General features: G+C 48.5%; 1 protein-coding gene across 1 annotated transcript in view; it reads left to right on the forward strand.

The window, feature by feature from the left end:
• The first annotated feature begins 7879 nt into the window (after positions 1-7879).
• The window catches only part of FCHSD2 (FCH and double SH3 domains 2), a 118826-nt gene continuing 113246 nt past the window's right edge, over positions 7880-13459 (forward strand). Inside the window, exons 1-2 of the mRNA XM_062511177.1 lie at positions 7880-7906; positions 10225-10322. Coding sequence (XP_062367161.1) covers positions 7886-7906; positions 10225-10322 — 119 coding nt within the window. The 5' untranslated portion in view covers positions 7880-7885. The remainder of the gene's footprint in view (positions 7907-10224; positions 10323-13459) is intronic.

Here is a 13459-nt window from a genome sequence, read left to right on the forward strand (position 1 = left end):
ATTTAGAATGACAAAATCATTAAGGTTGGAAAAGCCCTCTAAGGTCATCATGCCAACCATTAAACCCTGACCCTCCGCGTTCACCACTAAATTGTGTGCCCAAGTGCCCTAATTCAGTGCTCTCAGGCACTGCTAATCCACTAGGGTTGAACAAACTCATCTTTGGGAGGGCAGCATGAGGCTGTTCCCTGCCTTTTGATGAGAACCCAGCACTGAATTTGTATTTGCAAGGGGTTTGTTGCTGTTTTCTGGTGCTTAGGCTGAAAACAGTAATCCAAGCTCATAGAAAGCTCAAACCACTCAATAGTTCTCCATTTTTTTTATTGGGATATTAAATTAGGGGATTACTTATTGTTAAAATGCTTTGATTGGTAATTACAGCCATAATGACTTACCACCATAATTCTCCAGGAGAATAAATATCTCTGGGGCCTTTTCTTATTCTCTTTCACATTTTGGGGTTCTCACCTCTCCACTTCTCAAAGTCTCAGCCTCCAAATAACATTATTTCACTGGCAAAAAAAAAGCAGCAGAAGAGACAAAGTGGCAGGAGTGGGGTTGGTCTCTGTGCCTTTGCTCAGTTACAGTGGGAATAAACCACTTCTGCCCTCAGGATGGGAGCAGGATGTTGCAGCCCAGAACATTATCTCTGGGAAGCAGAGAGGAATAGGAATTAAATCAGCTGGAGGCACATTGCTCCCACCACTTCTCCTTCATTCAGGAAATTTTGCTTCCCCTTTGTGTGTGAAGATCCAGCTCTAAACCCACGTTTCTCCCACGCCCACCCTCTGGACAGAACATGCCAGGCCATGCACAGAATGGGGAAAAAAGTGCTGAAATTGGCTTATGCCATGCTTTCAACTCCGTGTCCAGTTTCACTTCCTTCCTAGCCTCGGCAGAGGATGGGTAACTCCAAGATCTCCATGGCTGGTGACTTCTAAGGCCACACATTTGTCTCCTGATGTCCTCTCCTTCTGTCTGTACCAAGGAGCGTCCTCTTCATCCAGGTCCAGTCTCCTTACAAAAGGAGCTTTCTTAGGAGCTTCCTCTCTGTTTCCTTTACTGGCACCCAGTGTCAGGGGAAGACTTGATACAGACACCTTTTGTTCGGAAAAGGTGCTGGGAAAAGGGAATCTGTGTATGATTTTTACCTTTATTCTTCAACATGAGAGTAAGGAACAAGTTTTCCAGAGAAGCTGTGACTGCCCCTGGATCCCTGGGAGTGTCCAAGGCCAGCCAGGTTGGAGCAGTTTGGTTTAGCGGAAGGTGTCCCAGCTCATGGCAGGGAGTGGAAGTGGATGAGCTTTAAGGTCTTTTTCAGAAACCACTTTGTGATTCCATGATTTGAGGCTGCATCCAGATCCCAAGGTTTTTAATTCCCCTTGGCTGAACAAGAGCCAAGCTCCTGGGCTTCACAGTGGGAGTGTTTGGGGTTGGAAAGGGCTTTTCTTCAGCAAGGACACTGCTTCTTCCCTGCTTCCCTGGCTCTAGGAAGAGAGGTGGAAAAGGGATTTTAAGGCTGACCAGGGTGAATGGAGGCATCTGCATGAGACAGCACCCGGAGAAACTCAGTGCAAGGGTGGAGGGGATGGCTGGTGCTGATAACCAGGGCTGCAGTGGGACATGGCCCAGTGGGGAACACTGGAAAGAAGCCATTCCTGTCCAGCCCAGCAGCTGTGGGCTGATACAGTCCCTGTGCAGCTGAACGCCAAGGAGAGCAGTGCTCTGATAAGGGCAGGGAGCAGCCAGGTGGCAGCATCTCCATCATCCTCCCACTCTGGAGATCAAGCAGCTCTTCCCACAGCACTCCTGACCTACACACGTGTGCTCTGAGGGTGCCCTGTCCTTCCTGAACATCCACCACGGATGCAGAAAGCAATCCAGCAATCCCTTTCCCTCTGCAGCTGTAAATAAGGAGGAGAAGGGCTCCCCACCTCTTCTCCCAGACACACAATAGCCTTGAGCCCTGTGAAATGCCTGGTCCCCAAAACTGCTCTTAGACACATTTTTCAACCTCCCTTCAGGCAGCTATTCACTCTCTGCCCAAGACAGAATTTTTCTCAGCTGCCCTGGAGGGATCATAGAATCACAAAATGGGTCATACTGGAAGAGACCTCAGAAATATAAAATTTCTAAGGTTGGGAAGGACCTGTAAGACCATTACCCAGAACCACCATTTTCAACTTTAAACCACATCCCCAAGTGCCACATCTACACATTTCTGAACACTTGCACGGATCCAGGGCCAGCCACAGCCTCTCTGGGCACCCTGTGCCAGGGCCTCCCCACTCTCACAGGGAACAATTCCTTCCCCATATCCCATCTAGCCCTGCCCCCTGGCAGTGGGAAGCCATCCCCTTTGTCTTGTGTCTCCATGCCTTGTCCAAAGTCCCTCTGGAGCTCTCTTAGAGCCCCTTTAGGCACTGGAAGGGGCTCTAAAGTCTCTCTGGAGCCTTCTCTTTTCCAGGCTGAAGAGAAAACTCTGAGGAGACCTCACTGGAGCCTTCCAAAGGAAGGATCCAGGATACTCATGCCTCCCCATCTGATTCTCTTCATGTGCCACCATCCACCTGCAGGTAAAGATACCCCAGTGGGAGCAGACAGGGATGGACCTGGCTGGGGACAGATAGTGCTGGGATCACAGCAATGTGCCTCAGCCAGTTTCAGGTTACACATTAACAAGAAAAGGGGGAGAGGAGCCATGAAGGTGACGCACGACCAGGCAGGAATTTATAGCAGGACACCATACAGGACAGCCCCATCCTGACATGCTCCTGGAAGCAGCAGGTTCTCTGTGATCTGGACACACTGAGACTTTTGGGATTTGATCTGTCTCCATTAGGCCAGAGCTAATTTGCAATAGGATTTGCCAGTCTGACAAACTTGTATTCCTAAGGAAGGTCTGGGAAATCAAATGGGGACTGCAAGAAAGATGGGGACAAACTTTAAAGCAAGGCCTGTTGTGATAGTACAAGGGGTCATGGTTTCAAACTAAAAGAGAGGAGATTTAGTTTAGATATGAGGTTTAGAAGCTTGTATCTAAAATAGAAGCTTTTTATAATAAGGGTGAGGAGGTCCTGGCACAAGTCATCCAGAGTAGCTGTGGCTGCCCCTGGATCTCTGGAAGTGTCCAAGGCCAGGTTGGACATTGGGGCTTTATATCAGCAGAGAGGTCATATCCACTTCAAAGCACCAAGAAGCACCTGGAGAGCCTTGGAAACACAGCCACAGTGGGATGGGACAAAGGGCAGACACCGTGTCCTGCTCCAGATGTCCAGATACCTCATGTTCACATCTGGTCACACGCAATCAGGGAAAGAGCAGGAAAGCTGCCAGTTCCTGGAGGAAAGCAAACCCCACAAACCTGCCAAGCGTCCCTGCTCAGAAATATTTACACTTTCAACGTGTTCTCATGGAAATTAATCCCGGTCTCACCCCTGCAGGTATAGTAAACATTAGAAGTGAGGAATGGGGAGAGGCCAGGACAGCGGAGCAAGGGGAACAAAGCTGTTTGGGTGTACCTGCCTTCCCCGAAATGTGGTGGAACAGGCCCAAGCAGGACGTGGCAGGGCTGCTGGGGCTCCCTTCCAGCCCCCTGTGGCCATTCAGGCTGCCCAAGGAGTCCTTCCATGACCCGGAGGAGGCTGATCCCATCCCCTGGACTCCCCAGCAGCTCCTTCAAGGTTTCCTCAGTCTGCACCAGGTTGCAACAAGCCCCAAAAAGGGATTGGGGAAAGCCAAAGCATGCAAGAAGCAAGGAATTCTGCGCATGGGGGGAAACGCATCGTGCCCTGTGAAACTTATTTTCCCCCATCTGTAGAATTCCGTGCTTCCTGCATGCTTTACGAATCTTGTCCTTCCTAACCAATGCATTTTCTTTCGTCTTTTTCCTTCTATTTTAATATTTATTTATATCATCGTGTCCTGGCTGAAAGCAGCCAGCAATGTCAGCTGCTGAGCTGTCACCTGCCTCCTTCCCGTGGCTGTAGGACCAGTGTGATCCACATCCACATGGCACCCCCACGTGGGGAAAGCCTGGAGGCTTTCATTCCAATATGAAATATACTGAGATTTATTTATTAAAATAAATTCTTATATGTTCATATATGTCCACACATAATATAAAATAAATATTCTTATATTTTATTTTCATGTAAAGAGAGCTGGAGAAGGACTTTGGACAATGGATGGAGGAACAAGATAAGGGGAAATGGCTTTCCACTGGCAGAGGAAATAGATGGGATATTGGGAAGGAATACCTGGCTATGAAGGTGGGGAGGCCCTGGGACAGGGTGCCCAGAGAAGCTGTGGCTACCCCTGGATCCCTGGAAGTGTCTCAGGCCAGGTTGGATGGGAGTGGAACGTGTCCTGCCCATGGCAGGGGTAGAACAAGATATTTTTTGAAGTTCCTTCCAATGAAACCATTCTAGGATTCTATGATGACCCTAAATATTCGTATTTACCACAGTTAAACATCATACATTCCACATAAAAAGCTGACTTCCCTGGAGAAAGCTCCTCAGGAGCTGGCAGCCCCCTCCCTCCACAGTCTCTAGTGGCGAGCAAACTCTTTTGCCAGGACAAAAATCCTCATTCCCAGCAGTGCCTGGGATCTGCTGCTGGAGGAGGGAGAAGCTGCTCCGGCAGCCAGAGCTGCCTCGTGCGTTAACCACGGGCCCGGCGCAGGTTCCAGCTCGCCGCATTCCGCTCGGGAGCGCAGCCTGGCAGCCAAGAACCCTCCAACACATCGAGTTTTTGCACTTAAAAAGGTTTCAACCCCTGCAGGGATTAAATTCAGATGTGAAGAATGAACAGGCCCAAGGGGACAACGGAGCAGCCGCTTGGGAGCCGGGATCCAATGCGTTGCCTTTGCCTCACTATGGGAATCAAGGGAGCTCCATTCCCTTAAGTTCCTCTCCAAATTTTGCTTTTATGGCTATTTTTTTTTTTTTTAATTTTTCTTCTGGACAAGCTGCTATTTTCAGCTGTGGGCTGTCACCATCAGCTGGAATTTGGCTCTTGGGGTTTCCAGACTTGATGTCTCATCTCTGTTGGGGGTCCCTGAAAGGTGTGCATTGCTCTGGGACTGTATTCTGTACCTTCCCTCATATCAAATGAAAGAAAGCAAAATGAAAGTAAATCAAATAGAATGAAATAAAAATAAATTAAATTAAACAAAATTAAATTAAACAAAGTAAAATAAAGGTCAATAAAACATAAAATAGTAAATGTTTTAGTGGGAGGTGTCCCTGCCCATGGCAGGGGACAGAACTGGATGATCCTTAAGAGTCCCTTCCAACCCAAACCATTCTGGAATTCCATGAGACTCAACTGCCTTCAAGTCTTGCAATCAAAAAGGAGAAATCAAGGGATAAAGGCTCATCATAACATTATGCTGCGAAAACAAGTACTTTGATAAAATATACCACACTTAGACACATTATCAACTGTTTGATAATCTTTATTTCACATCCTTTTTCTCCCCTATTGTCAGATGTGGAAGAGCCATGGGCAGCTACAAGAAGCAGCTCCATCAGGATTTATCATCCCAGATGCAAAATCCTCCAGGATTCACATCGAACCTGCAGCACTACATGAGTCAGGCTTCAGGGAATCTGTGTTCAAATAGATAAAACATAATTATTCATGGAAGAATACAAGCAAATAGTAGAAAACAACTGCATCATAAGGGAGGATGATACATCTGCCCGTAGGCCTGGTACCTAAAGTGCTTCTCAGTCCTGCATGCAGAAGTCTGGGCATGATTTTTTGAGCAACCCGGGCCAGTGGAAGGTGTTCCTGCCAAGGGCAGGAACAAGCTTTAAGGTCCCTTTCAGCCCAAACCATTCCATGATTCCATGAAGGGCTGCACATGCAGATCCCATCCCCTTGCAGCCCTAATAGAGAGATGCAACATATTTTCACAGCATCTGCTGATGCACCAGGTCTCACTAATAATTTCAAGTTTCCCGGGGAGAAAGAGTTAAGACTCATTAGCAGCACTAAATAAACTAATAGCTGGAGGGGAAAGCAGAATTCAAGTTGCATTTTAGTTTTCGAGGTGCTTAAAGCGTCTTTAAAGGCAAGGGGTCATTTTCTGGGAGCTGGAGCAAAGGAGCTCATCAATAATGAAGGAGCCGGCGATGGAGCAGCGGCAGGCAGCAGCGCTGGAGCACTCGGGAAAATGCAATTATGGGAATTGCCTGACGATCTGCAAACTGCCCCCGTAATTTGCTTAAGGGAAACAGCCAAATGCACGTTAATATTTCAAAGATTTCGTTGCAGCAGAACTGATAAGCAAAGGTCAGGAATTTCAGTGCTGGGGAGAGGGGTTAAAATCTCCAAATTACTTCGGATCGGGGGTTTTTAATTCACACCCAATGAAACATGACAGGGCTGGGAGCATCACTTCTGCCTCCTGGGCTCTCTGTGTCTGCAATGCTGAAGAGTTCAGCCTTATTTTCCTTTTGTTAAAACCAACCCCGTGCAAAGGTTTGTGTGCTCTGGTCCCAATGTGCTGCTCTTGGGACGCACCAGGATCTGGGTGCCAGCATCAAAGGATTCTCCAGCTGCTGTCAGGGGGTGATAGTCCCTAATGTACTTCAGCTTAAGTCCAGCTCTCGCTGCCCGGCTTTGTTTGGGCAGCCCGGAAAGTGCTGGAGGGAAGTGCTGGGTGCCACCCCAATCCCAGTGTGCGGATCCTGCACTGGACTCGTGCCTTGGAGGGCACTGCACTCCTCTGGGACACAGCCATGCACACCCCATACAGACCCCATTGTGCACACCCCTTTGTGCACACCCCATTGTGCACACCCCATACACACCCCACAATGCACACCCCTTTGTGCACACCCCTTTGTGCACACCCCATTGTGCACACCCCATGCACCCCCCATTGTGCACACCCCATTGTGCACACCCCATTGTGCACACCCCATACACACCCATACGCACCCCATTGTGCACACCCCATGCACACCCCATTGTGCACACTCCATTGTGCACACCCCATACACACCCCATTGTGCACACCCCAGTGTGCACACCCCATGCACACCCCATACACACCCCATTGTGCACACCCCATGCACACCCATCCGCACTCCATTGTGCACACCCCATGCACACCCCATACACACCCCATTGTGCACACCCCATACACACCCCATTGTGCACACCCCATGCACACCCCATGCACACCCCATGCACACCCCATTGTGCACACCCCATTGTGCACACCCCATACACACCCCACAGTGCACACCCCATTGTGCACACCCCATTGTTCCCCCCCCATTGTGTCCCCCCCCTCGCGCCGTCCCCGTGGCGCCCCCCCGCGGCCGCCGCGCGCCCCCGCACCCCCCGCGCGCGCCGGGGGCGTTCCCGTCCCCCCTCCGCCCATGGCGGCCGCCGGGGGCGGCGCAGGGCCCCGAGGCGGCCGCGAGGGGGCGCGCGCGGCCGCCGCGCTCCTCTTACGGCGTTGGTTTTGTGTTTTCAAAATATTTTCTTTTTCCTTCCTCCTTTTATTTTTTACCACCCCCGCCACGTCTTTTTTCCAAGTCTCTCCCCGCTCTCCCTCCATCGTCTCCTTTCCCTCGCCGCTGCCTAGCGCCAGGACGCTGCTCCGCCGCCCGCAAGGAAGGGGCAGCCCCCCCCCCGCCATCCCTCCCCGCTCCTCCCTCCCTCCCTTCTTTTCCCCCCCCCCCCCCACCCCCCCTCCCTTCCCCGCTCCGCCCGCCGACCGGGACTCGCCCCGAACCGGGAGGGAGACGGTCTCTGCCCGCTCCTCCTCCTGCTGCTGCTGCTCCTCCTCCTCCTCCAGCGGGGGCCGCATCCTGCTGCCGGGGGGGAGGGAATTGATGTGGATACCCAGCGCAGCACCACCATGCAGCCGCCGCCGAGGAAGGTGAGACCCCCGCCCGGCGCAGGGGGGCTGTGCGCGGAGGGGCCGGGGGTGGTTCTGGGGGGCTGCGGCGTGGGGTGGGGAGGGTTTGGGGTACGGGGGGGATGCGGGGGTCCGAGGGCGCGGGGAGGGGTGGGCTGTGCGGCGGGGGAGGCTGCAGGAAGGTTTGGAGAGGGAGCGCGAGTGTCGGGAAGGGAGCGGGGGGGGGGGGGGGGTTGCAGCGGTCAGCTGGGGGCTGGGGGGGGCTTGGGCGAGGGTGGCCCTGCGAGGTGGGTGACGGGGAGATGTCGGGGGGCTGTTGAGGACTGGGAAGGCAGGGCCGGGGTGGGATGGGGTGGGAGTGAGCTCTGGAGGTCGGACAGGGCGGAGATGGGGACGCACGGGTGAGGATGGAGGTGCGGGGGGGCAGCGCTGGGTCGGGGACCCCCGTCTGCAGCAGAGGCTCTCCAGGGAGGGAGACGGAGGGCTGGGAGGGGGTCAGTGCCTGCACGGAGGCGTTGAGGTTGTGCTGCTGGTGGGGTGTGCTCCCACAGGCATATTTGGGGACTCGTGTGGTGTGCTGGTGCCAGCGACGAGGGGTTGGTTGTCCTGGGGGAAGAAGGTCACGTCTGGAGTTGATCCAGGGACGCAGACTGTCCCGGCGTGTGCCAGGAGCGCACGGGAGCAGGGACGGCCGCAATTGTGGAGCGTCTTCAGCCGCGTTCCCACGTGCGATGGGAACAAGCTGCGGCTGCAGCGGGCAGGCTCCTCGGTGACCCTGCTGCCCGTGGGGATGTGGGGTGCTGCCCACAGGGGAGTCTGGTGTGGGAGCGCAGACAAGCAGGAATGGAAATTTGGGATCAAGGCTGTGCCCGGTGTGGCTTGTCTGGCTGGGCAGGTTGGTATCGGGGAAACCCGAGCTGCAGCGGGGTCTTGAGCTGGTCCGTGGTGATTTTGGGGGTTGTGCGGCATGGCTGGGATGTGGGGAGAAGGGAGAGGTGGAGAGGATGGAGAGGCTGCTCCTGTGAGGCTCCAGGGAAAGGAGGAGTTCCGTGGGGCCGGGATCTGTGCCTGGTCCGTGCCTGTGATGCTGCCCGCTTTGGGGTGGTCCGAGCCGTGCTGGTTTGCAGCCCCGTGGAGATTTTCGATTTTTCTCCGTGGGGAGAGGAGATTGCCCGGTTCTCCTGGGTAATAAACCCCTGCAATAGCGACCGGGAGAGGAGGGAGCAGAAACAGGATTCCCTTGTCATGCCCAGAGCAGCCCTGGCAGGCAGCTGCAGTGAAGGGTTCTCCTTGGCTCCTTCCTGCCTCCCAGCCTCTTATTTTAGGGGCGGACTCTGCTTTTGTCAAGCAAAACCAATTTAATTTCAATTATTTCGATTTTAGTCTGCGTTTGGTGGTTTATTTATTTTGCACGTGTGTCGTTCTTTGCCTGTACTATTTCATTTGAGCTTATTTTCATCACCTGGCTTGTGTCGTGTGGGTTTATTTATTTTGAGTTGGGCTTTTTAAATATACAGAAAAAACCAAAAATGCTGAAAGTTATAAAAAAATGCTTTTTCTGCTTAGAGTCAGGGGCATACATGTGGGTTTTTTTTTTTTGTTTTGGGGAGGTTTTATTTTGTTGTTGTTTTTTTGGTTTTTTTTTTTGTTTTTTTTTTTGTTTTTTTGTTTTGTTTTGTTTTGGTGTCACGTGAAAAACTTGTCTTTATGTGATGTTGTGATTAAAAGGTGCTTGTTGCCGGGGCATGGTTTTCAGAGTTAAAATAGAGAAGCTGATGAGATCCAGGATTTTTTTTTTTTTTTGCCTGGTTAATGAAGAAGAGGGTGATGGGTGCCCTCTTCCTCTGAATTTCTCATCCCTCTGCAGTAACAGTTTGGCATTTCAGTCCTCATGAATGCATAATGTGTTCAGGGATATTGGTGATCATTATTTAGGCCGATCTGTGGATTCCCTGTCATCACTAGAGGGCTTAAATGCCAAGGCCTCTTGTTTTATAAAAAACAAGAGCAGAACAATTCCAAGATTCCCTTCCAAAGCCAAATAATTCCCAATACCCTGTGCCACTGGTGCCCTGTGCCAGTTACTGAGTAGGCTTCCCAAGTATTGGAATTTTAGCTGCGCAGGATCACAAGGCTCAAAGGAAAACTACACAAGCACTAGAAGTGTAAAGCCAATCTTCTGAAGCCTTTTCTAGTTAGTTTTCATGTTGAAATGTGACTTAAACTGCAGAAAATGTAAGTGGTCCTTGGGTTGGTTTGTTTCTTTGCTTGCTTGTTGAAATGTGACATGAACAACAGAAAATGTAAGTGGTCCTTGGGTTTGCTTGGGTTTTTTGTAGGTGAAAGTTACACAAGAGCTGAAAAACATTCAGGTTGAGCAGATGACAAAACTTCAGGCCAAGCATCAGGCAGAATGTGACCTACTGGAAGATATCAGGTAAGGCTACAGAAAATGTTACCAAAATTCCTTTAATGTCCAGTTTTTGGAAGAACATTTGAGTTACAAAATTCAGGAACTGACGATGGAATTTCCTCTTTGGATTTCCTGCTTTTAGGCTGTTAAAGTTTTGACACAGCTGGAAATTATAACTGAAGCTAACACAATGCAAACCATTTTTTTTCTTCTCTTCAATGGGGGAAATGTTAAAAGAAACTCACAAACAACATCCAAAAAGCATTGGTCTTTTCAGCAATATTTATTTACATAACATGCTGAGACTTTGATTTACCAATTGTAAAAGGCTGCTAAAATTTCTAAAATATTTTAAAGCCACTGATGATTTATGTCTCACTAGAGATAGCTCTGAAAAGCACTTTCAGGCAGATTGCATTTTTTAACAGAAAGTTACAAGAAGATATTTGCATGTATAATTTAAAATTCTGCATGGGTTAAAAACAACAGAGAAAATCCACACAACATCAGTTGTGGGGGTTTCATTATTCCTTTTACCTAATGTGGTTTGCTTCTCCTGAAATGAAAGGTTTGCTTTTAACAAAATATGGTGGGAGTGTGTACCTGGCATTATATGAAGGATTAATAATTTCATTTCTTGTAAAATATTCAGCAGAAGCCCATTGCTGCCCTGCTCTTTTTGGCAGTGGATAGTCCTCATGTTAATTATTTAAATGAGATTTCCTGCTTGATGTTTGTATGTTAAATGCAAGTGTTTGGCTTTGACAGATGAAGTTCTGTTTGTCTCACTATCAGCGTCCTTCATAAATCAGAATGTCAAGGCTGGAGCCTTCTTTTCTCCCCCTTGTTTTTTGGGGGTGTTGAAACACTTTTTTTTTTCATATGGAAAAGATCACAGTGTTCATTTCCTCAGATTAAGATTATTTTAGGGAGTGTGTAACTCACACATGCTGAATAGTAAGCAACAGACTAATCCAAGGAATTTTCCCCCCTTAGATAGGAACTTGTTTTTACAGCATCTTAGCTGGGTACTGGTGCTCTAGCCCAGCTTTTGTTAGCACTTGCTGTTTTTCAGGAGCTTATGATCACTTCAGTCTGCGTTCTGCTGAAAGATGTCATAAGCCTGTGGATACAAACCCGGGAAAACCTGAAAACGCCGGCTTAAAATATTTTCCTTTAGAGTAATTTAATTTCTGCAGTTAATTAAATTTCTGAATTTTAATGTTGGGGATTAGGAAGCTGGGTTAATATGTTTGATTCACTCCCATGGTCACTGAGTGTTTTCAGCACTCTGGCTGCAGAATGGTTGCGTGGATTTACAGATTAAACTTTCTTTCGGTGTGGGATGATGAGATGGGCTATGACAGCTCCGCCGTGTCAGTGATTTGGTCAAATATCACATAAGAGAATCAGAACCAGGGAATTTGGGGTTAAAAGCTTTTGCTGAACAAGCCCTGATCTTGGTGTGTGAGGCAGAGGCCTTTGAATTGGGAAGGGGGAAAGCTTTGGGGGCTCAATGGTGTTGGTCAGGGTGTGATGCTCCTGTGAGGAGCTGGGTGTTAACCTCGCCCTAATATCCCCTGTAATTTGTGGCTGGGTTCAGGATATGTGGCCGCTGTGGTTCCGGAGCATTCCAAATAGCTGGAACCACACACACAGGATCTTCTTGTCTCTTGAAGGAAGGTTTGTTTTTATGGAAAGCACCCTGCTGTTATCCAAAAGCGTGGAATTTGAGCAGAGTGCCATTTGTTTATCAAGACTCAGAAGAGTATGGGTCCTTTGGTAGCATTTTTGAAGCTTTTGGGAAACTGCAGGAGCACAACTTTGTACTTGGAATTCCAGAAACTGAAGTGCTGCAATGGCAACAGGAAACACTGAATCAGGGCTTGCAAGCCAGTGTGATTAAAAATGCATGTTTGAAAAAGTTTTCACTTCATTGTGAATAATTGCTTCATTTGTTGGCGCATAAATGCAAGCGTTCAAATCACATTTTTTGTATCTCTTTGGTTGGGTTTTATGTGCGACTAAAGAGAAGTGATAGGAGGAAAAGATCAGAAAGTTCTCCAGCAGAATACATCTATTGTCTGGTGTATTAGCAGATGATTTTTGGCAGTCTACCAGCCCATAAAGCATGCTTGCAGTTCCAGCAGCTTTGATATCTTTATGCAAAACTGGGGATTCTTGGTCAGGGTTGAGGAATATACGTGTAACGACCCTTTTTTTTTGGTGGCTTTTGACACTATGTAAAATTCTAGCATTTATTTTAAAGTATACCAAATATCCATTTCAGTCTTAACAAACTGTGTTGTGTTCCTCTGTGGAAGCTCAGTAGCGCTAAAGCTGAAGTCACTTTTCGTAACTTGACAAGACTCTAATAAAAAATGTGTGTTAGCAAATAGATTTAAAAATACATTTCTGTGTTTACAATCTCTGTTTGGCTCTTTGTGTCACATTTCTTGATGCTCAGTGACTGGGGAATTTGGGGAACAAGTGATTCCAGGATGTTTTTAGGGTCTTTGGCTTACTTTTAGGCATGATGTGTTTATCTTCTGTAGCTCACTAAAGCTATCTTAGCCTTTCTGAGGGAGATCTGTGCTGGCATTACCATAAAAAGGTTGTCATTCTGCCACTGGGATGGAGAAAAACGTTTTTTCCTTGACAGGTAAATGTAGGTTTTGTTGCTGTGATCCAGAAACCCTTCAACGTTTATGGCAAGGAGTCCTTCACTCCATCCACACTGGCTGCTTTTAGGCAGTGAGTTAATTATTTTTTTTTTTCTGTGCTATGAATGGCTGAATTTATCAGAAGTGTTAGCAATATTCGTGCATTTTATTTTGCTTTTAAGATTGCCTTATTTGACTGGTGGTAGTAAGTAAGTCACAGCCAGGGTCTGCAAATGCTCTTGGTTTGCTGTGACACAGGGATGCTTTCCTTTTGTGTCTGTACCAGTGCCTGCAGAATTGTGAAGAACTCTGTATGATTCAGTTTTTAATTCAGCTTGGCATTTCTGTGAGGTATTTATGTGCTACAGACTTTATAAACTCATTAAGTGATAATTGCTTTACATTAAACATTGGGTCTTGCTTTTTTTGGGGTCTGCATTTCCAAAGTTCTTGTTACGCCTTCTTAGGTTTTGCTGAGGTATCCTAAAATGTCTTTTT

The sequence above is a fragment of the Cinclus cinclus genome, chromosome 2 (assembly GCF_963662255.1).
Source record: "Cinclus cinclus chromosome 2, bCinCin1.1, whole genome shotgun sequence".
NCBI lineage: Eukaryota > Metazoa > Chordata > Aves > Passeriformes > Cinclidae > Cinclus > Cinclus cinclus.